This window comes from Pelodiscus sinensis, unplaced genomic scaffold (genome assembly GCF_049634645.1).
Source record: "Pelodiscus sinensis isolate JC-2024 unplaced genomic scaffold, ASM4963464v1 ctg36, whole genome shotgun sequence".
Classification (NCBI taxonomy): Eukaryota; Metazoa; Chordata; order Testudines; family Trionychidae; genus Pelodiscus; species Pelodiscus sinensis.
In genome coordinates this window covers 721,794-748,101 of record NW_027465931.1, presented here as the reverse complement: position 1 = coordinate 748,101, position 26,308 = coordinate 721,794, and the positions used below count along the sequence as shown (strand labels likewise).

The 26,308-nt window shown below is 43.9% G+C and overlaps 1 protein-coding gene and 2 long non-coding RNA genes across 4 annotated transcripts in view; all 3 read left to right on the top strand.

The window, feature by feature from the left end:
- Nucleotides 1–26,308, top strand: part of LOC142825140 (uncharacterized) — a 238,094-nt gene that overhangs the window by 77,870 nt on the left and 133,916 nt on the right. The window lies entirely within an intron of this gene.
- Nucleotides 2,819–9,830, top strand: LOC142825137 (uncharacterized). Of its 2 annotated transcripts, none has more exons than XR_012899626.1 (3): nucleotides 2,819–2,881; nucleotides 5,249–5,353; nucleotides 9,604–9,830. It is a non-coding gene; the product is annotated as an uncharacterized LOC142825137 (long non-coding RNA). The 2 variants fall into 2 exon arrangements; XR_012899625.1 differs by lacking the exon at nucleotides 9,604–9,830 and adding an exon at nucleotides 8,064–8,192.
- Nucleotides 14,898–17,426, top strand: LOC142825121 (maestro heat-like repeat-containing protein family member 2B). The gene is made up of 4 exons (XM_075916844.1): nucleotides 14,898–15,026; nucleotides 15,458–15,654; nucleotides 16,959–17,096; nucleotides 17,309–17,426. Exons 1-4 carry the CDS (start codon nucleotides 14,973–14,975, stop codon nucleotides 17,424–17,426), a joined length of 507 nt encoding a protein of 168 aa, XP_075772959.1. The 5' UTR covers nucleotides 14,898–14,972.

Below are 26,308 nucleotides of genomic sequence, written 5' to 3'. Positions count from 1 at the left end.
ATCCTGTGACAGGGTGACTTAATTGCAGTCTATAATATCTATGTGGGGAAACATATGTAATAATCTAGCAGAGAAAGGCATAACGTGAGCCAATAACTAGAAAATGAAGCTGGACAAATTCAGACTGCAAATAAGGCCTACATTTTTATGGTGGAATAATTAACCATTTGAACCAGTTACCAAGGGTCAAGTCTTGATTCAATTAGCTCTGCTGCTAAAAACACTTTGAAAGCATGAACTTCTGTTATCCAGTGTCTCGGTCATTGTTTCTGATTCTTGTTGTGCAGTCAGTACCATTTATTTTGGCTTCAGAGCTCTATTTGGAAAGGTAGGAAGTGAGTGCTTAGAAATTAATTGAGCCTCTTCTTTTCAGTTGCTTGTTCTGATTAGTTTTCCTTTGATCACTTCTCTTCTTCCCACAGATCTGTTCTCCAACTCAGCAGCTCATCATGGAAAATCAAATGGAGCTGTGCTATTGTATCCTACTGCTAGGTAGGGGAAGAGACTCCAAATTACACAGTAGTGTCCTTGTAACTTCCTTCTTTTGTAGGTGTGGTAAGAATGAGCTTTCAGTTGTTAGTGAGGATGTGATTTCTTCCTTTGCAGCCCGTTCTTCTCCTGATGACCTCATAGCATTTCTGCACTCGCAGCTGAAGATTGAGAATGAGACTGTTCGTGTGGCAACCCTGAATCTGCTCACAGCTATTATTGGTGCTGACTGTAAGTAACACAGGAGTAACTGTGACTGCTGCGATCATCGCCATCGTGCTGGGGGTTGAGTTGGGGACATCCAGAGCTAAAAGCATGAGCTGCTATAGGTTGATCTAAAGAACCAAGGCTTTGCAGGCATGGTAGGGCTATAACATACTCATCATCTCTGCAAATGGGGCACAGAGGATCTGTAACACAGGGGCGGATATAGGGCAGGGCGAGCGGGGTGGCCGCCCCGGGTCCCGCGCTTCAAAAAGCCCCGCGCACGCGCCGTGGTGCCACCGCGCATGAGCATGGCGTCACTGTGCATGCGCCGTGGCAAAGGGGGGCCCCGCGGAATTATGCTGCCCGGGGCCCCGCAAAACGGTCATCTGCCCCTGCTGCAACACATAGAGTCATATAGTCATAGATTATTAGAACTGGAAGGGACCTTGAGAGGTCATCAAGTCCAGTCCCCTGCCCTCATGGCAGGACCAAGCACTGTCTAGATCATCCCTGATAGGTGTCTATCCAATCTGCTCTTAAATATCTCCAGTGGTGGAGATTCCACAACTTCCCTGGGCAATTTTTCACAGTGTTTAACCAACCTAACAGTTGGGACGTTTTTCCTAATGTCCAACCTAAACCTCCCTTGCTGCAATTTAAGCCCATTGTTTCTTGTCCTATCATCAGAGGCCAAAGAGAACAATTTTTCTCCCTTCTCCTTGCGACACCCTTTTAGATGCATGCTCACCAGAGGGTTGGAAATTCACTAAAGGGACCCAGTGCTGCTCTAAGTTACTCCCATGTGGTCACACAGAAATCAACAGGGTTAATTAAGTGCTGAATGTAGCCTAAAATATTTTCAAGGTACAAATACAAATGTAATCTTGTGGCGGATGCATGTTAATAATAATGAGATAAAAACAAAATAGTACTCCTGACTGAATAAGTATTAGACACTCTAGAATAGATTCCGAATTCTGCTATACTGGTGGTAAACACAGACTAACTTCACTGACCTCCATTTGTCTAACTCTCTCACAATATTTCCATCAGGATAGTATGATGGTGCTATTTACAGAAGTGGAAATACTTCAGACTTAGACTGGTATAACTGAGATCAGAGTCTGGTCCTATATTTTCCCCGCTGATTCTCTGTATATGAGTGAAGCTTGGTAGTACTCTTAAATAGGGCACAGGACACATTCTAATGTGGAGCATGAGTGTTTGGAACAAAGATATACTATATTGCACACTTCTCCTTATCTTTCAGTGCCTGAGACAAGAGTTAGAAAGTTTCTGATTGTGAAGGCAGTGAAATCTGCTCTCAGTGATCAGAGTGCTAAGGTAAGATTGTGCGTGGAATAGTGGTATTGCTGTTAATATCTGGGAAGTATTTCACTCAGTGGAGAGTCTGGCAATGAGACACATTTTTAGGCTGAGATTATTAATAGGGTTTCAATTAATCACAGTTAACTAAAAATTAATGCGATTAAAAATTGAAATTTATTAAATATTTTTGTGGTTTTTTACATTTTCAAATATATTGATTTCAATTACAACACAATGACAAGTGTGTACTATGCACTTTATATTATTTTTATAACAAACATTTGCATTGTAAAAATGACAAAAGAAATAATATTTTTCAATTCATCTCATAGAAGTGATGTAGAGCAATCTCTTTAGCGTGAAAATGCAACTTACAAATGTAGATATTTTTTGTTAACTGTAACGAAACAATGTAAAACTTTAGAGTCTACAAGTCCATTCAGACCTACTTCTTGTTCAGCCAGACACTAAGACAAACAAGTTTGTTTCCATTTATAGGAGAAAATGCTGCCTTTTTCCTAATTACAGTGTCACCTGAAAGTGAAAACTGGCATTTGCATGGTACTTCTGTAGCCAGTGTTGCAAGGAATTTACATAACAGATGTGTTAATCATTTGTACTTCAGCCACTATTCCAAAGAGATAAAAGAAAAAGCAAAAGGACTCTCATATCCTGTCTCATATTGCATGCAGAAGAGATAATAATAACTTGTGCATAATCTCTACCCTTGCAGGTGAGGATGGCAGCTCTCCATTTTGTCCTGAAGCTGCTCAGTTCAGGAAGTGTGGACAATTGTGCAGCAGGGGATATGGTCGCCTATGTATTCGGAGAGTTCGATGTGTCCACCAGAAATCTGGTAAGGAGAGTTCTTAACACTTAGGACTCAGTTCTGCCATTCTGGCATGCTGATTGTTCCCCTTGACTTCAGTGGGAGCTTTGGATGCTCAAGGATGCAGCTGGACTGAAGGATTAGAGCTAGAATCTGATCAGTGATATTCGTGTAAAACCAGGGTAATGCCCCTGACTTCAGTGGCATTATTTTGGATTTACACAAGTGTAACAGAGACCAGAATCTGATTCTGGATATTTATATCTGACAGTGCGACCTACATTACTTAGACCTCGGGCAAGTCAGTGAAAATTCTGACAACACAATCTTTCAGTGAAATGCTCTTGTATAAGGAAGCACATCTTTTTTATAAATAGACTCTCCAAAGAACACACTGGTGCCCAATCCTGTGGCTGCTGAAGCATACATAAACTATTAGCAAAACACTGAAGTTATGCAGCCTACATCAAGATGTCTAGAACCTGGAAAAGTTTGCTGCACACTTCATTCTCTGTTCTATGTGTACTAGTTCAAAATCTTTTCAATGGGTATTTCCAGCTATGGGCAGAGTCATGGACTCCAGACACAGAGTTCCATGATGGGATCCATGATATACATTAACTTTACAGTAAGTTGTTGAGGATCTTAGCTCTGCCTGGCCCTTTAGCTACGAAGTGGGAGCTTATGGCAGTACTCACCAACTGCCTCTTTTTCATCCTACCCATCTCAAATAAAGTAGGAGGCAACTCTTTCTCATCAGGCCACATTTGCTCTTATTTAAACTGAAATCAGTAGAGCTGATCAATATTTAGTTTGGTGTAAGGAAGAACAGAATTTAGCCTATAGATAGACTCACATTCACTATGCACAGAATGATCAAGCTGCTTGGGGCATCAGAACAAACAGAATGGCTCCCTCTAGGTTCTGCATATTTATTTCCACTGGGCAGAGTCTGAGTGGCTCTCCTCAGAGATAAAAAGAAGAAATGTTCTTTTTTGAAAAAATTTTTGAAAAGAGTTCAGGGAACTCTTTTATAGAATCATAGAACGATAGGGCTTGAAGAGAATTCAGGAAGTCATCGAGTCCAACCCCCTGCTAAAAGCAGAACCAATTCCAACTAAATCATCTCAGCCAGGGCTTTGTCAAGCTGGGACTGAAAAACCTCTAGGGATGGAGATCTCACCACCTCCCTCAGTAACCCATTCCAGTGCTTCACCACCCTCCTCGTGAAATCGTTTTTCCTAAGATCCACCCCCCCCCCCCCACACAACTTGAGACCACTGCTTCTTGTTCTGTCATCTGTCACTACTGAGAACAGCCTCTCTCCATCTTCTTTGTGTCCCCTTGTGCTGGGGTTTTCCTAAGCCTGGGTTCTGACCCACCAGTTAGGTGTTTCTGTTATTCTCTTCCCTTAAGAATCTCCATCATTCGAGGTTTTTAATGCCAGGCTTGGCAAAGCCATGGCTGGAATAATTTAGTTGGGGCTGGCCCTGCTTTGAGCAGGGGGTTGGACTATATGACCTCCTGAGGTCCCTTCCATCCTTAATCCATGATTTTATGATTTGTGCACTCCTAATGCAATGGAAAAGCTCTCCTAGGTCAATATTCAGAAAGGCTTTGTAAGAAATAGACACCGATTCTACAGCCAGTGTTTTCCCACTAGCTAGTAAATTCTATGTATCTATCTCATAGCAGGGGACATTTTATGCCAGTGGTGGACTGAGATCTAGTTTTCCCAGTATAGTTAACACTACATGGACAGGAAAGAAAATCATCAGCGCAGTAACCAAATTCAAGAGGACCAGTGAGAACTGATCACCTCTCGTAAAAGGAATGAATTAGTATTGAGTTAAGCTCTGTGTATGGAAACTCATTCACCAAAGACTTCCTGCTCTTCAGACATAAACAGAATAGTTTGAAGAGCTGAGGGGAGGGGAGTTAGGTGCAACGTTGGTATGAAAATAAAGTTATAAAAGGAGCTGGGCTGGGGAGACTTCTCTGCTCTAAATAAAAAGAAATGCTCCTCTCTGTCATTTGCCACTCAGCATGGGAGAAGCTGTCCAGGAAAGAGAACACAGCACCGGACCCCAAACTGCATGCAATGTGCTAGACAGCTGCCATCAGACAGTCTACAGAAGCCCTCACATACACAGAGCCAGACTCATCTCTCATGTAACTCCTTTGGCTTTGATGGAGTTACGTACACCAGAGGTGAATCTGGTCCCTGGGACTTGTATAGACAAGGGTCTCTTTTTGGAGACATATAAATCTTTTGCTATATGGAAGTTAAATGCTTTGGAGAGGGATTTTAGTGACAATCAAACCTATTTAAAAGAAACGTTTGGGAGGGATTTTCTGGTACTAACTTTGTCCATTCTCCTGCTTTGCCAACAGCTACTAGAGACCTGGCTCAGTTCAGGGAAGGAGTGGGAGAGAGAAAGGGCCTTGCAGGCCAGTGTCTGGCTGCTAACTGCCTATCAGGAGATAGTTAATAGCACAGTGAGTATAGTTCTACTCTTCCTTGAGCTGACTTCCCAACTTCTATCAAATCTGACATTCAACGTGAATGCATGAGAAATTCTACTAGGCCTGCAGCTGGGGCCTCAAAGTGAGTAAGATCCCTCTGCTTCCATAAGAGAAAGGTTTCCATAATAGTGCTGTGACAGCACTCAGGCCAGACTGTAAGAAACAGGGCAGGCAGTTCCCCAGACTAGTGATTTTATAATTAGATTCACCAAACCAGTAAGAAAAGAGCTTCTACTCTGGTTAACAAAATACCAAACAATAGTACCCTTTAGGCATTCCAGACCTTGGTTCCCATCTAGACAACTAAGTCTAATATAATCACCAATCACAAAGGACTAGACACTTATCCTTAGGTTAATATGAATCACAGGTCTTCCCTAAATATCAGCCAATCCTTAATAACGGAATATCAGATTTGTTGTTAAAAGGAAAAAGAAGAGAGTTACAAATGGTTAAGTGATAGATAGTTGTTAAAATGACTTTCACTTTTCATAGTTCAGGATCACAACCATGGTGGAATAAACGGCTGGCTTGTAAAAGTCTCTCTGGAATCATGCTAACCGGTCAACATCCAAAGCCAGTTTAGATGCAAAGGCTGTTAGTTTTTCCATGCATTTCCCAGACTATTCCAAATAATTATTTGGAAGATCTATGTCCTATGGCTTACACGTCCCCTGTTCAAAGTTTAAGCAGACTGGAGAGAGAAGATCAGTCCCATAACTTGTCTTTTATAGCTATTCTAGCCGGTTGGCAAGCCTCCTCACAGAAATTGTCGAAGCAGGATCTCTCCCTGAGAAAGAATAGGTCATGCAGATCTCCTGTCGTACTTTGTTTTGAAGTTAATTTTCTATTTCCTACGCATACACTGGTAAATGGGTGATAGTCATTCACATAAAGTAATTAGCCGATCGTAGTCTTCCATTACAACACAGATAGTTAAGCTGAAGGCAATGTACAAACTATTTTCTTGTACTATCTTCTATCTTTGATCTTAAGGTTAACTGAAGACAGTTGCATATAATTAAGGCAATTAAGACATGAAAAGGAATTGGAATCTACAAGCTAATTTGGTTATGTTAAACTTCTAGCAAGATATAAATACAGACAATAATACATAACATCTACCTTTCATATCTATTACCAAAATGCATAATGTTGGTGATCGCTAGTCTAGGACTTTTCTTTGGGTACGTCTAGACTACAGGGTTTTGTCGACAGAAGTTTTGTCGACAGTATCTGTCGACAAAACTTCTGTCGACAAAGAGCGTCTAGACACATTCAGTTCTGTCGACTAAACAAGCTGCTTTGTCGACAAAACCCTGTAGTCTAGACACAACCCTACATGCAATAACACCTTCTGTCGACAGAACTCTGTCGACAGAAGGTGTTATGCCTCGTAAAATGAGGTTTACCAGCATCGACAAAACTGCTGAGTTCTGTCGACGTTATGTCGACAGAACTCAGCGGTAGTGTAGACGCAGGTATAGTTTTGTCGACAAAAGTCCACTTTTGTCGACAAAACTCAGTAGTCTAGACACACCCTTTGAAATAACATAGAAGTGACTTGTCTTGATACAATTGCAGTGCCGCTTGTTAAGTTATTGTGGTCACACATAGGTTGGCTGTGTCAGTGTCATAGATGCATTCCTATACTCTCAGGCTGTTAAAGTTGAAGCAAAATGCAGGACAATGTAGCACTTTAAAGACTAACAAGATGGTTTATTAGATGATGAGCTTTCGTGGGCCAGACCCACTTCCTGATCTGAGGACGTGGGTCTGGCCCACGAAAGCTCATCATCTACTAAACCATCTTAAAAAATAAATCAATAAATAAATAAATAAATAAATCTTGTTAGTCTTTAAAGTGCTACATTGTCCTGCATTTGCTTCAGCTACTCCAGACTAACACAGCTACATTTCTATCGCTGTTAAAGTTGAATTTCTATTTCTATTTAATCGGATAAGAACATAAAACATGAATGGCCATTCTGGATCCCCCAGACAAATGGTTCATGTAGCCTGTCTTCTGACAGTGGTGGGTGTTATATGCATCAGAGGGAACAAACAGAACAAGGCAATTGTTGAGTGATCTCTCCCCTGTTGTCCAGTCCCAGCCCCAGGCAGTCAGAGATATAGGGACACCCATATCATGCATCTCTGATCATCTTATATGGCTCTATCAAACCCCCCTGTAAGCATCTCTTTTCTAAGATGAATGGTCCCAGTCCTTTTAACTTCTCCTTGTATGACTTGTCCCATATCCCATATCATTTTTGTTGCTTTTCTCTGAACTTTTTCCAATTATAACCTAACTTTATTTAAGTTGGAGGACTACAATTGCTTGCAATATTCAAGGTGTGGGTGTACCATGGATTTGAAACAGTGGCATGATGATATTTATCATATTATTATTCATCCCTTTTCCTAGTGGTTCCTAACATACCATTAGCATTTTTAACTGCAGCTGCATGTTGAACAGATGTTTTTAGAGGACTATCCACAATGACTCTGAGATTTTTCTTGAGTGCTACAGCTAATTTAGACCCCATCAATTTGCATGTACAACAAGGATTATGTTTTCCAATGTGCCGTACCCAGGTACAGTAATGGAGTTCACAATAAGGAAGGCAAATAATGTCCAGTATAGCCGGAGAACTTTCATTCTTCATTCTTTTAAAATTAGCCTCAGGAAACTTTTGATCAGTTTGGATCGCTGATTGGGCTGTTAGCACCATATACCTGTGCTTCACTTACGACATCGCGTCAGTGGGTGGTTGACTGTATCAACTGTCTTCTCAATATACAAGGTGAGGAGACCATGAGCAGGTGTAAGTAACTCTTCACTTTCTTTCATTGTTGTAATGACCATTTTTTCCATCTGTAATTCTTTCTGTCTTGTTAGCGACACTTATATAACAGAACGATTGGGGCCTTGTAAGTACATTGCTGGAAGAGAACTGCACGAATAATAAATAATCTGCAAATATTAGAGGGTGGACAAAATATAGCACACAGGCCAGATCTGCCCTTCTCCCCAGAATTTCTGTCTGGAGCGCTCAGCTGATTAGCAAGCATGCCAGCAGCATGTGTTCAGCTGCCCCTCTCCGACCTTGCTCCATCCTGTCTGCTGCTAGTGGTGTGTGGAGGGGAGGGGAGCAGGGAGACGTGCAGAAGTCAGGGTGACCCTTTTGCCCCTGTCATCATCTCTGCAGAGCAGAGTTTGGGGAGAGGGACACATACAATAGTGCTGCTCCAGTCTGAAGTATGGTGAGTAACGGAGTGCCTATCTAAAGAGGCACTGTTTCTAAGATTTCTCTGGCAGCCAGCATGTCCCTCTCTCTCTCTCTCTCTCTCTCTCTCTCTCTCTCTCTCTCACACACACACACACACACACACATTGTCTCACACACACTCTCTCCCCCGCCATATGCCCATATGCCCCCGCTCTGCAGAGTGGGGTGGGGAGAGGGAGATGACAGAGCAGGACAGCTTTCCCTTAAAGAGACAGTTCATGATTTAGAAGTGAGCGAAGAGCCTGGGTTTCCTACCTAAGCTTTTGGTCAGCCCCATCTCTTTTACAATGAGAGTTCAGTGGAGGGATTCTCCTCCAAATCAGAACCTCAGATCAATCTACATGAGTTGTGCTTGACTATGAGGTTAGATTTAAATACTGAGAGCAGAGTGGCTACTGAAACCAGATATACAGAGAAAGATGCTCCACACAGAATACAGTGCCTGTTTAATCCTGTATGAATCACAATGAATCACATGCCATTACCGTTAACTTTCAGACATAGGGGCTACGTCTAGACTACATCCCTTTTTCGGAGGGATAAGGGATCTTTCGGAAAAGGCTTACTTTTCCGCAAGATCAGCATCTAGACTGGCGCTTTTCTCCGGCAAAGCTCCGTGCCGAAAAAAGCTGCAGCCATTTTTATGCTAATGAAGCAGGGGAGATTTAAATCCCCGCTTCATTAGCAATTGCGATACGTCTAATTTACATCCCTTTTCCGAAAAAGGGATGTAGTCTAGACATAGCCTGACGGTAAAATTCTGACTCCGTTAAAGTCAACAAGAATTTCGTCATTGGCTTTAGTGGGGCCAAAATTTCACACACAGCTGGTAATAACATACCCCATAGATCCTCCTGTATGATTATCTATGGATCAGAGGTTCAGTTTTATTAAATGTTGCCATACTTTTTCTCCTTTTCTCTATCCTAGGTCAGTGCACTAACCTGGGGTCAGCAGAGGAGGAGCTGAGTTGTCTCCGTGAGGCACTAACAACTCCAGACCCTGAGGCTCTGTTTCAAGCATCTTCCAAAATGGCTAAGGTAACAAACACTAGGTGACTGTCCTAGTGGCTGTGCACCATTCATTTCCCCTTGTCCAGAGGACTGGAAAAGGGCAAATCTAGTGCCCATCTATAAAAAGGGAAATAAGAACAACCCAGGAAACTACAGACCAGTTAGTTTAACTTCTGTGCCTGGGAAGATAATGGAGCAAGTAATTAAGGAAATCGTCTGTAAACACTTGGAAAGTGGCAAGGTGATAGGGAACAGCCAGCCTGGATTTGTAAAGAACAAATCATGTCAAACCAATCTGATAGTTTTCTTTGATAGGCTAACGAGTCTTGTGGATAAGGGAGAAGGGGTGGATGTGGTATACCTAGACTTTAGTAAGGCATTTGATACAGTCTCGCATGATATTCTTATCAATAAACCAGGTAAATACAACTTAGATGGGGCTACTATAAGGTGGGTGCATAACTGGCTGGATAACCATACTCAGAGAGTAGTTATTAATGGTTCACAATCCTGCTGGAAAGGCATAACAAGTGGGGTTCCACAGGGGTCTGTTTTGGAACCGGCTTTGTTCAATATCTTCATCAACGATTTAGATATTGATATAGAAAGTACGCTTATTAAGTTTGCAGATGATACCAAGCTGGGAGGGGTTGCGACTAATCTGCAGGATAGGGTCACTAATTCAAAATGACTTGGACAAATTGGAGAAATGGTCTGAGGTAAATAGGATGAAGTTTAAGACAAATGCCAAGTTCTCCACTTAGGAAGGAACAATCAGTTTCATACATACAGAATGGGAAGCGACTGTCTGGGAAGGAGTACGGCAGAAAGGGATTTAGGGGTTATAGTGGACCACAAGTTGAATATGAGTCAGCAGTGTGATGCCGTTGCAAAGAAAGCAAACATAATTCTGAGATGCATTAACGGGTGTTGTGAGCAAGACACGAGAAGTCATTCTTCCGCTCTACTCTGCGCTGGTTAGGCCTCAATTGGAGTATTGTGTTCAGTTCTGAGCACCGCATTTCAAGAAAGATGTGGAGAAATTGGAGAGGGTCCAGAGAAGAGCAACGAGAATGATGAAAGGTCTAGAGAACATGACCTATGAGGGAAGGCTGAAGGAATTAGGTTTGTTTAGTTTAGAAAAGAGAAGATCGAGGGGGAACATGATAGCAGTTTTCAGATATCTAAAAGGGTGCCATAAGGAGGAGGGAGAAAACTTGTTCATCTTGGCCTATGGGGATAGAACAAGAAGCAATGGGCTTAAACTGCAGCAAGGGAGATTTAGGTTGGACATTAGGAAAAAGTTCCTAATTGTCAGGGTAGTCAAACACTGGAATAAATTGCCCAGGGAGGTTGTGGAATCTCCATTTCTGGAGATATTTAAGAGTAGGTTAGATAAATGTCTATCAGGGATGGTCTAGACAGTATTTGATCCTGCCATGAGGGCAGGGGATTGGACTCGATGAACTCTCAAGGTCCCTTCCAGTCCTAGTATTCTATGATTCTATGATTGTTTTATGCTTTTGTGATGTCTTTCCACACTTGGAGCGAGCTATGGGAGTGAGGCATTCATGGGTAATCAGTAACATGCTTTTCATAGGTATATGCTATGAATGCCATGTAAAAAACAAACAGATTCCAGACAGTTGCATGAACATGCCCATGCATGTGCGCGCGCACATCCATCCATCCATCCATCCATCCAGGGGGAAAATATGTGAGCGGGACATCAAGCTGAGAAACCAGTCTTGGCACCTTGTGTGTTTACCTGAACCTATATTTGTGTGCATGCATCTCTTCGCATATTTTTATATTTTGTGAAAAGATGTCATGTACATAATAGAATATAAACTGGAAATTTACATCCTGTTTGTCCCATACAATGTTGTGCTAACTGTACAACCTAAGATCTAACCTGATATTATTAGTGTAGAATAGAGATGTGGTAGCTAGAAAGATTACAGAGAAAATTTTAATTGCAACTGCCTTGCCAGATAGGAGCCCAATTAGCAATTTGCTGATGAATACATTATTTTCCAATACAGCTCTTAGGCCTCCTTTCTTAAAAGTACTGGAGCCGACTATCATTGCAATCTTTCCTGTTTTTGATCTGTCCACAGGTGGTTAGTAAGTACTTTCCCTCTGAACAAGCCACAGATTTTATTGAGGCCATACTGGATGGTATGCGGTCTGCTAGCCCCTCCTGTGCCACAGCAGCCGGTCTGTGGATGAAGATCATCCTGAAGGAGTGTGGAGGTGCCATGCTGGATGAGGTAAAATAGAAGCTGGAGAGGTTTTTCTGGCTAACCTGCAGGCTTTCAGGTCTTTGCCATCATTTGCAGTGAACACAAGTCTTGCTGTTTCTCCCCCTGGGATTGGAAGTTAATTCCATGTGTGTTCCTATCCTGAGTCAGGCAATGGGGGAATCAACAGCAGAAGACAGAGATAATCTAACGGTACATCTGCACTAGCTCGTTAGTTCGAGCTCGGTAGGGTAATGAGGGCAAGCGGAGTTGCAAATGAAGCCCAAGATTTAAATATCCCGGGCTTCATTTGCATGTTCCCTGGCGCCACCATTTTTAAATCCCCCTTACTCCAAACTCCGTGCCCGCGGCTACATGCGGCATGGACTAGGTGGTTCAAATTAAAGATCCTAATTCGAACTACCGTTACTCCTCATGGAATTAGGATCTTTAATTAGAACTACCTACTCCGTGCCGCGTGTAGCCGCGGGCACGGAGTTCAGATTAAGGAGGATTTTAAAATGGCAGCACCCGGGAACATGCAAATGAAGCCTGGGATATTTAAATCCTGGGCTTCATTTGCAACTCTGCTTGCCCTCATTACCCTACCTAGCTCGAACTAACGAGCTAGTGTAGCCGTACCCCAAGGGAAAAGGAAGATGCTTGATTAGTTGTCTATCTTGTTGTCACAGTTTCCAGCCATGAAAGGCTTGGAAAAATTAGACTCCGAGTAAAATGCAAAAAGAGAATATCCGGCCCCAAGAGACAAGCTAAGTGAACTACATCTTCGGGCCTCAGATAATGAGGGGTCTCTAAAAATACCCCCAAATTACTAGTTTTTACTTGCCTCTTTGCCTATGTATAGATAGATAGATAGATAGATAGATAGATAGATAGATAGATAGATAGATAGATAGATAGATAGATAGATAGATAGATAGATAACTTTATTATTTCTCTTTTCATTGTCCTTTCTGTTAGAATAATACATGTTTTTTTGGAAATGCAATGAGGCCTCTTTAACTTGACATAGCTTAGGGCCTCAGCATGTCTTAACCCGGTGTTGCAGCCAGGTATGGGCAGAGATATGCATAATTTTTGTGGATTAAATCTATGCAGCCATGTCTAAATACTTGTTTTTTGAAGGGAGGAATTTCTACAAGAACAGCAAATTGCTAAACGACTAAATAAAGGTTTTGGCTCTGCAGAATGAATGCAGAGAATGGAAAAGGGACATTTTTTCTGGTTTTATTCTGTCCAGGTGCCAGCTATCCTGAGGAGAATATACATTCATATGCCTACCATCAAGCAGGGTAGCTTGAGGCAGTTCCTGGTGGAGGCAGTGTCCATTCTAGCCCACCATCACCTAGAGGCAGTGATCTTCAGCCTCCTCACCAAACGTCTGCCGATGGACAGGTATATACTGCTCCTTACAGTGTTCATTTTGGTAACCATGGATCCCACAGCTTCACTGGAAGATGTAAGGCTTCATTTAAGCCACAGACAGGTTGAGATAATTCCTAAAGGTTAATAGCTTGGGTCTTTCTGCAGAAAGGTCCAAGACCATGTCAAGGTGGGTGCAGGGAGAAATTAAGTTTCATTCTGTTTCCATTAATTAATAGTTGCTTTGGCATCCTAAAGACTTCCCTTTACTGGCATCACTGGAGTGGACTTTTGCCTCTCCAGACCCCTGAACTAACATCACCCTGGAAATTGCCAGTGACTGTTCGTTTTCTGGTAGCATGAAAGCTTCAAATCCAAATTCCTGGCTGATTAGCAAGGATAGGGCACCAGGCTTTTGGTATCAGGAAGGGTATGGCTGCTGGAATGGAGTTGTCATTCTTGGTACTTAAAGACAGGGCGGTAAGCATATCTATCATTTCATTCAAACATCCCTAGCTGAATTATCAGTCATCTGTGCTGGAATCTAAGAACATAAGAACGGCTGTAGTGGGTCAGACCAAATGTCCATCTAGCCCAGGATCCTGTCTTCAGACAGTGGCCAATGCCAGGTGCCCCATAGGGAGTGAACAGAACATGCCCATTCTGGCAAATAGAGGCCAGGGAATGCCATTTGTGAAGAGGTCATGGGCTAGCCACAAATATTTGTTCTCATAGTTGTACATCCAGTTAGTAGGAAGATCATTTTTCTTTCTTCAACTTGTCTCCCAGGTCCTAGATCTTTGGGCATCATATGCTCATGATTCCATATCTACTGAGAAGTAGGAAAACAGGAACTGTGATTAGAGCTCTGTGTCCTTTCCTTCTGAAGTCTAGCATTAATGGTTATGGTGCAGTAAGGCTGGGGTTGTGTCTATACAGCACCCTAAACTTGAAATAAGATGCACAATTTGCACTCCGCAAATTGCCTATCATATTTTGCATAGCCTATTTTGAAATGTGGCGCTTCTACACAGCACCAAATGTCGAAATAATGTGCTATTTCAAGCCATCCCTTATCCCTCATGCAACAAAGTTTATTGGGATGGCAAAATAGTGTGCCCATTATTTTGAAAAATATTTCAAAATAACGGGCTGCTTCTGTAAATGTGGGGTAGGTATTTCGGGATACCTCCAGGATCCCAAAATAGTCATGCACTGTAGAAATGTAACCTGAAATGTAACTTAACTTAGTTCTGTAACTAGAAACTCAATATGTAAAACATGAGGACCATATAAGGAGGACAGCACTCTGAACTTGCTCATCATAGGCAGGGCTTGACAAATAATACAATCTACTCATCCATGGCGTGTAGATTGTAACCTGGAAGAGCCGGGTTCGGGCGATCTGTGCATGCGCAGATCGCCGGACAGCGCGGCTGGTGAGCCCTGATCATAGTCAAGGAGAAAATGTGTTCTTTACTTGAATATGATGCATATAGTCAGAGCCACAAAAGTCTCCAGGGGTCACATATAACCTATGTTAAATTGCAGTAACACCACTGAGCTGTGGAGATCTCTGGGGACAGATCCCTTGCTCGCCCCTCAAGTCCTGAAGGTCCTAATAGAAAGAATAAAGACTCCAACAAGCCAAGAAGGAAGCATGACCTCAGAGACAGAAACTGACCTGCATTTAGCAGCTGCTGCACCTCTCACAGTAAGTTAGACGACAGACATGTATTTCTCTGCTTTGTGACAAACATGCTGATGGAAAGCTAGATGAGTGGTATAATATTGTCATCTGGGCACTTCTTTTCTGAAGTACTGTTTCCTGGATTCCAGCTGTGCTTTCTGTGGCAGATTTAGAGTATGTGGCTGATTCGCTTAATAATATCTGGCAATTAGAAAGTCTTTGAATCAGATTTCTTACAGTGCTTTGCAAATTTTTTGTGCAACTCATAACATGCCTTGATAGGTCCTACACATTTTTACAGCTATGGGACGCTAAGGCACACATGGAGTGAATTGCTCTCGGTCATTCATCAAGTTAGTGACAGGAGTGAGAATTTAGTCCAGCAGGTATCAGAAGGGGAGAGCGTGTGATAGTGTTAGGAAGAGACCTCTTCTTTTACCATGCTCTCCTTTCAGGCAACATGTGCCATCTTTGAAGTGGTGTCAGCATTGCAGTTGAGCAAAAGTGTGCAGGAGCTGTTCCCGGAGTTGTTCACTGTTCTTCTGCAGCAGATCAGCCAAACCCTAGGACAAAAGATGCCTTTGCCCAGGATGAGACGCCGAAGGAGGTTATTTAGAAAAGGACAACAACTATGTGAGGGCAACCCTTGCAGGTAATTAGAAGAAAGGGAGCAAAACAAAGAGAATCCCAGTCCATTTGTGTGACACTCCCCAGGAGTTCTCAGGGTTATGAGGCACCTTACCATCACCTGCTTTTAATATGAGAAAGTCTTGTTTGTGCTTGCTATAGGTCAGTTCCCTGAAACCACCAAGCTCTGGCAACACAAACACTACTATCTAGGCCTCCTCAGGCCTCAGTCTCTTTGTCCTCTCTTTCTGACTACAGCTTAGAGAATCTCTATCAACAGATTCTCCTCTAAGAGAAGTCTCCCTGCGATTTACGTGCATCTCCCCACCAATCGGCTTTCCCCCATCTCTTAGTTTAAAAACTGCTCTACAGCCTTTTAAATGTTTAGTGCCAGTAGTCTGGTTCCACCCTGGTTTAGGTGGAGCCCATCCTTCCTGTATAGGCTCCCCCTCTCCCAAAAGTGTCCCCAGTTCTTGATAAATCCAAACCCCTCTTCCTTACACCATCGTCTCATCCACGCATTGAGACTCTGAAGCTTTGCCTGCCTACCTGGTCCTGCGCATGGAACTGGAAGCATTTCCAAGAATGCCACCATAGAGGTCCTGGATTTCAGTCTCTTTCCTAGCAACCTAAATTTGGCCTCCAGGACATCTCTCCTACCCTTCCCTATGTCATTGAGACCTACATGTACCACGACCACCGGCTCCTCCCCAGCACTACACATAAGTCTATCTAGATGCCTCTAGCATTTTGTCTCTTTTGCTCTCTGTTTCCCTCAAACACTCCTGTGGATGTCCCTTTAGGCAGATTCCTTATTCATGGGAGAATAGGTTTGTTGATTCTATAGCCCCACTCTAGCCAGGCAATCAGGTACATTTCTATCCAATTAGGCTTTCTCTGGGGAAGCTAATTAGTACTAGTAGTTACCAGAGTGCTGACCCCAAGTACAAGCTCTCAGCACCCTGTCACATCTCGCTGGACATAGGGCCCCAAAATATCCATTAGTGATCACTAATCTCTCTGTGTCCCAGCTTTTGGGGTCTGATTGTGAATTTTTTCCATATTACTGTACTGTGCTAGTGCCCATACACCTTGCAGATAGGAGAAAGTGACTGCAAAATGTTGTCCATAGCAACACTAGTAATATGAGATGTATGAGACTGAAATACCTCCTGGGAATTAAGTCCTTCCAAAAACAGTGGTCCCCAGGATACTGTCAATGGATGAACTGTCAATGAACAACAGACCTGACAAGTAACTGGGGTTTCCTGACTGCTTAGGCTGTGCCTTTCTATTGGTTACTACAGTTCTGTGCCTCTTTTCCCCCAGGCTTTCTATTGAAGCATTAGAGGCTGTGCTTCTCAAGGCTATGAATGAGAAGCTGATACGAACTCTCTGGAAGCAGAAAACTTGGATGCTTCTTGAAAATCCGCAGACTCACCACGAGGGGGTGTGTTTGCTGGTGAGGTAAGAGATCTAGGAGACAGCAAGCACTTCATCCTCAGGGATCGGCAACAAATAGAGTGACTGACAGGGAACTTTCAGGTATAGCTTTGTGCGGGGTGCCCTGGGTGAGAAACACAGAGCTTCCATGCGTAGCTTTTAGAGTTGTATGGTCATAGCAGCTAAGCTTTTGAAGTGCACAGTCTGCCCCATAAGTGGTTCCTTTTGTCTTCCAGGGTTCTGCAAAGATCTGGACTAATAACAGTGGAGATCATACAGAGCCTGCTTCCCTGGGTAAATTCCCCATCAGAAAACCAGCGAGTCACCAGCACAGCTTTCTTTGCTCAGGTATGAGCAGTTCCACCATTAGGCTGTTATCTGTTGTTTACCTTTCTCTGAGGAATTGTACAGTTCAGTTCATAGGAATTCATTTTAGATAGTAGAATGTGTCCTTTATAAGAAAATCTCATAAGGAACTTCATGACACCTTTCTTAATCATTTTCTCTTTGTTATTTTTGGGGCCTATACTAGCCTAGCCTAGCTGCCTATTCTAGTTGCTGGTTAAGAGAGAGTGAGCAAGATATAGATAGGCTACGTCTACATTGGCAAGATTTTGCGCAAATAGGGTATGTCTACACTACAGCACTAATTCGAATTAACTTAATTCAAATTAGTTAATTTGAAATAAGCTAATTCGAATGAGTGCATTTAGACCTAAAAACTAATTCGAATGAGCATTTTGCTAATTCGAAATAGCATGTCCACATTGAGTGGACCCTGAACCGAAGTTAAGGCTGGCCAGAACCAGTGCCGTCAGGGCATCAGGTTAGGACTTAAGGTGTGGAGCTGCTTCCTCAGGCTAGCCGAGGGCTGTGCTTAAAAAGACCTGACCCCCACCCCGGACAGACAGTTCTCAGGATTCCCCGCTTGCATGTCTAACTCGATGGGGACATCAAAGCAGTCCTGTCTTGGAGTGCCCTGAATGCCCACACTCGGCACATTTCAGCACTCGACCATCAGCCCGGCTGCACTTGCCGCAGGCTGCCATCAGGGGGAGGTCAATCAGGGGGCTATCAGGATCCAGGAGGCCCTACAGGAAAGCTTCCACCCCGAGGAGCCCGCAGAGCCACCCCAGTCCTCCCCATCGGGGGCTCGTGCCCCATTCCTCCCTCACCTCCTTCCACTTACCCTTCCCGAGCCCCCTCTTCCTGATGTAAAAAATAAAGGACATGTGTTCAAAAATAGAAACTCTCTTTATTTAACAAAACTGGGGGCGGAGGGGATTAACCTCTGGGGGACTGGGAAAAGGAGGTGGGAGAGGGGAAGAAAGAGGGTGGGAGAGGGGAGGTGGAAACCTGGGAGGAGGGAGCTGGAAGGGGGAAGCCAGGGGAAGAAGGAGGAGGGGAAGTATAAAACTATGGTACGCCATATCTTCAGAACTGTGTACAGATGTGGTCTTCTCACCTCAAAAACGATATGGCCTTGGAAAGGGTTCAGAAAAGGGCAAGTACAATGATTAGGGGTTTGGAACAGGTCCCATATGAAGAGAGGCTAAAGAGATTGCGACTTTTCAGCTTAGAAAAGAGGAGACTGAGGGGGGATATGATAGAGGTCTATAAAATCATGAGTGGTGTGGAGAGGGTGCATAAAGAAAAGTTCTTCATTAGTTCCCATAATAGAAGGACTAGAGGACACCAAATGAAATGAATGGACATCAGGTTTAAAACTAATAAAAGAAAGTTCTTCTTCACACAAAGTTCTTCTTATAGTCAACCTGTGGAACTCCTTGCCACAGGAGGCTTTGAAGCCTAGAACTATAACAGAGTTTAAAGAGAAGTTAGATAAATTCATGGAGGTTGGGTCCGTGGAGTGCTATTAGCCAGGGGGTAGGAATGGTGTCCCTGGCCTCTGTTTGTGGAAGGCTGAAGATGGATGGCACGAGACAAATGGCTTGGTCATTGTCTTCGGTCCATCCCCTCTGGGGTACCTGGTGTTGGCCGCTGTCGGCAGACAGGCTACTGGACTAGATGGACCTTTGGTCTGACCCAGTACGGCCATTCTTATGTTCTTATGTACTAAGCGCAGGGCTCAGGGTCGGGGGTCTCACTGGAACAACTTGATTTTCATGCAAACCTGCTCCTGGGTTTGGATGTGGCCTTTGGTGGCCAGGCTGGCAGCTATCCTGCCCTAGACGGCTGCATTCCTGTGCCTAGTGTGGAGGTCGTGGACGCTGGAGGCCTCCCCCCAAACCTCGATAATGTCCACGATCTCTGCACTAGACCAGGCAGGCGCCTGCCTCTTGTGGCCCTGGGCAGGCTCCTAGGAGCCGCCAGCCTGGTCCTGGGAAGAGGCGGAGGGCTGGGTGGCAGCGGGTGGCTGGCTCATGCCATGCCAGGTGCAGGGTCTGCTGGCTGGGTGCTGGCAGGCTTGCCACTGGCACAGGCACTGTAGCCAGACCATGCCCCTTTAAGGGCTCTGGGGCTGGGAGAGGGGCAGAAAAGTTTCCCTGGTTTGGCCCAGAGTGGCCATCAGGGCAACCTGATTAGGGTTAGCCTCCAACTAGTTCGAATTAAGTGGCTACACAGCCCTTAATTTGAACTACACAATTCGAACGAGGCGTTACTCCTCGTAGAATGAGGTTTACCTAGTTCGAATTAAGCGCTCCGCTAGTTTGATTTAAATTCGAACTAGCAGTTTGTATGTATAGCCGCTATTAAAGTTCATTCGAACTAACGGCTGTTAGTTTGACTTAACTTTGTACTGTAGACATACCCATACTTTTAACGCAAGAGTTTTTGCGTTAGAATATTTGCGCAAGAGAGCGTCTACACTGGCATGTGCTGTTGCGCTAAGAGGCGCTTTTCTGCAAAATCATCCGTGCCAGAATAGACGCTCTCTTGCGAAAGAAAGCTCCGATGGCCATTTTAGCCATTGGGCTTTCTTGCACAAGAAATTAATGTGGCCTGTCTACACTGGCCTCTTGCGCAAGAACAGTTGCACAGGAGGGCTTTTTCCTGAGCGGGAGCATCATAGGTTTTGCGCAAGAAGCACTGATTTTAGACATTAGAATGTCAGTGTTCTTGTGCAAGAACTCCCCACCAGTGTAGACAGGCAGCTGCTTTTGCGCAAAATCATGCCAATGTAGATGTAGCCATAGAATTTGAATTACTAGACCTTTTCTGACAATTCCTAGGGCTAATACTGACCAACAGCTCCTGATTTTGGTCTAGCTCAGCAAATCTTCTAAATGAATCTAGTGTCCTAATACTATAAAATAAGCAACATACAAATACATTAACATCTATCTTAGATTCTCATGAATGTAGAATAATAGATTCATAGAACATTAGAACAGGAAGGGATCTTGAGAGGTCTTCGAGTCCAATCCCCAGCCATCACGGCAGGACCAAGCACAGTCTAGATCATCCCTGACAGGTGTTTGTCTAACCTGCTCTTAAATATTTCTAGTGATGCAAATTCCACAACCTCCTGAGGCAATTTATTGCAGGGTTTAACCACCCTGACAGGCAGGACGTTTTTCCTGCTGTCCAACCTAAACTTCCCCTGATGTAATTTAAGCTCATGGCTTCTTATCCTATCCTTAGAGGCCAAGGAGAACAATTTTTCTCCATCTTCCTTAAAACATCCTTTTAGAAACTTGTATTATCTGAGTACTTCAAAATGAGAATGTAGTATCTGAGTGCCTCAAAACTCTTTAAAAGTATGTATCCCTACAACACCCCTGTGAGGCAGGGAAACACTATTAGTCCCATTTTGCAAACAGGAAACTGATGCACAGAAGGCCTAAGTGACTTGCCCAACATCATCTAGGAAGTCTTTGAGGGTGCAGGAAATTGAACTGGAACCTCCTAAGTCCTAGGCTGCTGACCACTGGAGCATCCTCCCTCTCCACAGCCTTGCTATAACGTCTGTGTCATATTTCACATTTACGCTAAGTCGCTATTTTAGAGGCTCATCTGGTGGTTCTAGGAATCTGTTTGTGCCCCCAAATCTTTCTACACCCCACCTAGGAAAGGAGTCACAAACGTGGGTTTTCAAGGTCTGCCTAGAGAGGCCTCATGAAAGCTGCCAATCAGAGCCCAGCTGGCTCAGATCTATGGAGCTACAGGGCTTTATTAGGTCAGTTCCTTTCAGGAAGTGGAGGGCCAAGAAAGGATGCTATTCTCTGGCCAAACCAATTCACAGGGGTTTATTTCAGGCAGCATTTTCTGAAGCTGAATTTGCAGAGAGAGAGTCCTTACGAGCCTTCAACATCTAATTCGAGGGAGAAACTGAAAGTGGCCCCATAGGAAGAAGCCAAGGAAAAAGTAGCAATAAACTGAAATGAAGCAATGACTCGCTGCTATTTCTAGGTTGGAACCAAGAGTAGTGGGCAGGCCCAGGTTCCCCAGTGGCATAAACCCGATGAAGGGGACAAGGCTTATGGAGAGGTTGAACAAAGAACAGAATATAAAGGGTCCAGAGTTGGGGCTGAAGACCCTAGTGAGGGCAACAGGACCTAAAAGGCATTTGTTTGGACTTTGGGACTTGGCCAGAGGGCTGAGCCATGGAAGACTCACTAAGATCGACTGGCAGGATGCACCTGGGCGAGAAAAGGACTGTGGTATCAAATGCAGTCACTGAGAGGCTTTCAAGGGATGAGCAATCCCCCATTATAGTGCCTAAAAGGAAAAAATCCATGTTTTTAACACAGTACTCATTCATATAGAATAATAAATTACAGTGTATTACGTGTCTCCTCAAATTATATTCGCTATCTTAATGAACAGATTAGAGCTAATGGACATGTTGATTTTATTTCAGCTAATGACTGATCCCATACTCAGGGAGAAGAAGACCCTTAAGTCTGCCTTACATATATTAGAAGAAAGGTCACGGGACAATAACAGCATTGTCCGTCAAATGGCTGTAAGAGGCCTAGGCAATTTAGTCTATGGGGCACCTGAGAAGGTAAGATAGAATACTGAATACAATGCAGCATAACTAGAGAAACTAAAGGAAACAATTGCTCAGGATTTACAGAGGCCATGCACAATGCACTAGGCCAACTTCTGCTCTCTCATACCCCTGTAACCTCTTTGCAGTCAATACACAGCAGGTTTGTTCCCTTGGTAAGCTGGGCATAAGGAAACAATATGGACTTAATATGATCATATGTAAATGTATACTCCCAGGAATGAAGAGTGTAGGCTTTATTTCCAAGATGAGAGATTCTATTCCAGGAAACAGAGACACTAAAAAACTCAAATCATGATAGATAATCAGCTGAACGTAAGCGCCCAGTACAAAGCTGTGACCAAAAGAGCTGAGGTGATCCTCGGAGGCATAGACAGAGGGATTCTGAATAAGAATAAAGAAGTTATTTTACCTCTGCTTATGGCACTGGTGTGAGAACTGCTAGAATACTATGTCAGGATCATGCCTGCAATTCAAGAAGGATGCTGATAAATTGGAGAAGAGTCACAAGAATTTTCAAAGGGCTAGAAAATGTGCCTTTAGATTCAATGGGGGGGGGGGGGGGGGGCGGGGAATGAAGCTAAACTAATTCAGACTGCTAGTAAGGCATACATTTTAATGGTAATTTTAATCATTGGAACCATTTACCAAGGGTTGTGGTGGGGTCTCTATCAGTAGCAACTTTAAAAACAAGATGGGCTGTTTTTCTAAAAGAGGTGCTCTAGTCAAACAGACATTATTTTGGGGAGGTTCTGTGTTGTGAAGGAGGTCAGACTGAATGATCACAATGGTCCCTTTTGGCCTTCAAATCTAAGTAATTAGAAATCTAATAGGATTACATAGGCGTAATATGGCACAGAGTTTGGCTTATTGTAGCTAGTACCTGATGTAAAATATAGCTATAGGTCACTAGGGGGGCAGATGAAATTCCCACTGCTTCATAATTGCTAAAAAAAACATATTCGAAATGTGGTTAGTGGAAAGTGTTTTTTAATGTCATACGTCTGAACAGGTGAAAAAGTACAAGAAGTTTCTTCTGGAGGCACTGATCAGGACTTTAGAAGACACTTTCAGTTCTGAAGTCGTCGAAAGCATGAAGGCACTGGCCAAAGTCCTTAAGGAGCTGAAAGGGAAGGACATAGGTTCTTCCTTCAGAGACCTCACCACACAGATCCGGAAGTACTTCGATAATGTACGTGAACAGAAGCCTTCAACCCCAGTTCAGCTGACATTGATGAGGCTCCATTTACAATGCATGATGTGTCCTCACTGGGCATTGTTCATGTCAGAATGAAGTGATTTTAGGCCTTAGGGAAGAGATGTGTTTTATGGAGGAGCAGAGAATTAAGAAAATGAGGATGCCATCCCTGCTCCTTCAGTCTCACCCTTCTGTTCATCTTTATTTCCAATGAGAATGGCAAAGGAAGTATGAATACTAGATTAGGTAGCTGCATAACAAGGAAAATGGGCATACAGGGTGTAATAGACTGTTTTGGGCCTGCTCCATACGATTTTTATGTCAGATGGTTGAAATTATTCCATTTTGCAGAGAAGTTTGAGATTTCAAATTTTGGTTTTGTTCCTATTTGGGGGACACACCCCCCAGCCCAAATTTCAAAACTCTTTGGCTGTGTCCAGACTCCATGCCTCCGTCGACGGAGGCATGTAGATTAGCCAGCTCGGAAGAGGGAAATGAAGCCGCGATTAAAATAATCGCGGCTTCATTTAAATTTAAATGGCTGCCCCGATCTGCCGATCAGCTGTTTGTCGGCAGATCGGGAGAGTCTGGACGCGATGCCCCGACAAAGAAGCCTTTCTTCATCGACACAGGTAAGCCTCGTGAAACCAGGTTTACCTGTGTCGATAAAGAAAGGCTTCTTTGTCGGGGCATCGCGTCCAGACTCTCCCGATCTGCCGACAAACAGCTGATCGGCAGATCGGGGCAGCCATTTAAATTTAAATGAAGCCGCGATTATTTTAATCGCGGCTTCATTTCCCTCTTCCGAGCTGGCTAATCTACATGCCTCCGTCGACGGAGGCATGGAGTCTGGACACAGCCTTTGTGAAACAGTAATACTATTCTCAACCCAGCTCTACTGGGAGCCTTGCCTGAGGGCAGTCTACTGGCAGACTATGCTGGAGACAGGGAACCTGGAAACACTGGGAATTAGAGGTGCCAGGGTGCACATTTCCTGGCTCCTTGTCAGCCTGCCAGACAGGCTGTTCTGAAGGTGAGGGCCAGGAAGCCCAAGATCCCAGTCAGCCTGCTAGATGGGTCACCAAGAAGCTGACAAAGTACCCCTACTTGGCTTCTGGAAGAATTTTGTCAAAATTGAACTGTCTTCAAAGTATTTTGATGAATCAACACATTTGGCCCAAACTTGATTAATTCCAGTTCTTTTATACTTCTGTCGTTGGAATCACTCTACCCTAATGTAGAAGAGACAGCTGTGCTAGATACATGATGTGGTTATTTCTTCGTTACCAACCTGTGTGGCTTTCTTGGCTATAGGAGGACAACACTCTTCGTGCATTGGCCTTTGTCCTGTTTGGTATCCTGGCCGGCTCTGCAAAGAGAAAATGGAAGGACTATTTTGCCAAGCAGGTTAGACAGAGCTGGGTCATGCTTCTGCTGCACCTGCAAGATCCAAGCCCTGAGGTTTCAATGGTAAGAATGACAGTGACTTAATTACTAAGCAAAAAGAATCTTCCTCCTGATGCCAGGGGAGCTCTGCTATTCCTTCCCGCAGTGGAGACCTAAATTCTTCCCTCAGTTCATTGCCCTCCTTTTGAGTTAATCCCAGACAGGCTGGTCCTTAGCAGCCAGGGTTGTCTCACTGGAGTTCAGGATAGGTCATGGGTCTGATCCCAAGAGTTCATTCCTGCCTATCTCTGCACCCCACGTTCCTGCCTCCCCACAACAGAGGAAAGACCACAGCTATGCCTAGTGAAGCAGCTTTCATAGCTACATCCGTTCTGAAAAAACATTGCTGCTATCTCCAGTTTTCAGTATTATAAAATCATAGAACCATAGGTTTGGAGGAGACCTCAGGAGGTCACTGAGTCCAACCTCCTGCCCAAAACAGGACCAGCCTCAACTAAACAATCCCAGCCAGGGCTTTGTCAAGCTAGGACTTGAAAACTCTAGATTTAGAGGTTCCGTTGCCTCCCTAGGTAACCCATTCCAGTGCTTCACCACCTTCCTAGTAAAATAGTTTTTCCGACTATCCAACCTAGACCTCCCCCACTGTAACTTGAGACCATTGCTCCTCATTCAGTCATCTAGTACCACTGAGAACAGCCTCTCTCCATCCTCTTTGAAATCCCCCTTCAGGTAGTTAAAGCCTTCTATCAAAGCTCCCCTCACTCTTCTCTTCTGAAGACTAAATAATCCCAAATCCCTCAGCCTCTCCTTGTAAATCATGTGTTCCAGCCTCCTAATCATTTTTGTTGCCCTCCGTTGGACTTTCTCCAATGTATCAACATTTTTTAAGTAATGGGGTGCCCAGAATTGGATGCAATACTCCAGAAGTAGAATCCCTTTCCCCCTATTAAAGTCATGCTGGCATATTTTCTGTCTATTACTTCAGGGGAATCCCTTTTATTCTTCGGGTAGATGAGCAGTCAAGGACATGAGTTCCATTTGAATGAGCACAATACGTGTTATGGAACAATTCAATGGTGCAACCCTCTTTTTCAGGAGTGCAGAGCTACATTTCATCTCTGTGCCCCATTTTTGGGACTGAAGAGGCTCCAAACTATACTTAATGAGCATCTTAGTTGGAGAACCGAGCTGAACCCTGAGGAGCTCCAGATGGATATCTGCAGACACCTTGTGAGTGACCTATAGAATTATATGAGATTATTGACAGCATAGGCTTGTGGTGTAGAAGCAGGGGGAATGTGTGATGGGCAATGGAAGTATCTATGGGTATGTCTACGCTACAAAGTTAGTTTGAACTAACGGACGTTAGTTCGAACTAACTTTCATAGGCGCTACACTAGCGCTCCGTTAGTTTGAATTTAATTCGAACTAACGGAGCGCTTAGTTCGAACTAGGTAATCCTCATTCCACGAGGATTAAGCCTAGTTCAAACTTACTAGTTCGAATTAAGGGCTGTGTAGCCCCTTAATGCAAACTAGTGGTAGGCTAGCCCCCCCCAGGTTTCCCTGGTGGCCACTCCGGCCAACACCAGGGAAACTCGTATGCCCCCCTCCCGGCCCCGGACCCCTTAAAGGGGCACGGGATGGCTACGGT

Excerpts from the sequence above, each read along its gene's own strand:
- LOC142825121 (XM_075916844.1), top strand. The coding sequence starts at position 14,973 with ATGACCTCAGAGACAGAAACTGACCTGCATTTAGCAGCTGCTGCACCT. Across the intron at positions 15,655-16,958 it reads TGTGAGGGCAACCCTTGCAG|GCTTTCTATTGAAGCATTAG; the intron begins GTAATTAGAAGA and ends CTTTTCCCCCAG. Across the intron at positions 17,097-17,308 it reads GGGGTGTGTTTGCTGGTGAG|GGTTCTGCAAAGATCTGGAC; the intron begins GTAAGAGATCTA and ends TTTGTCTTCCAG.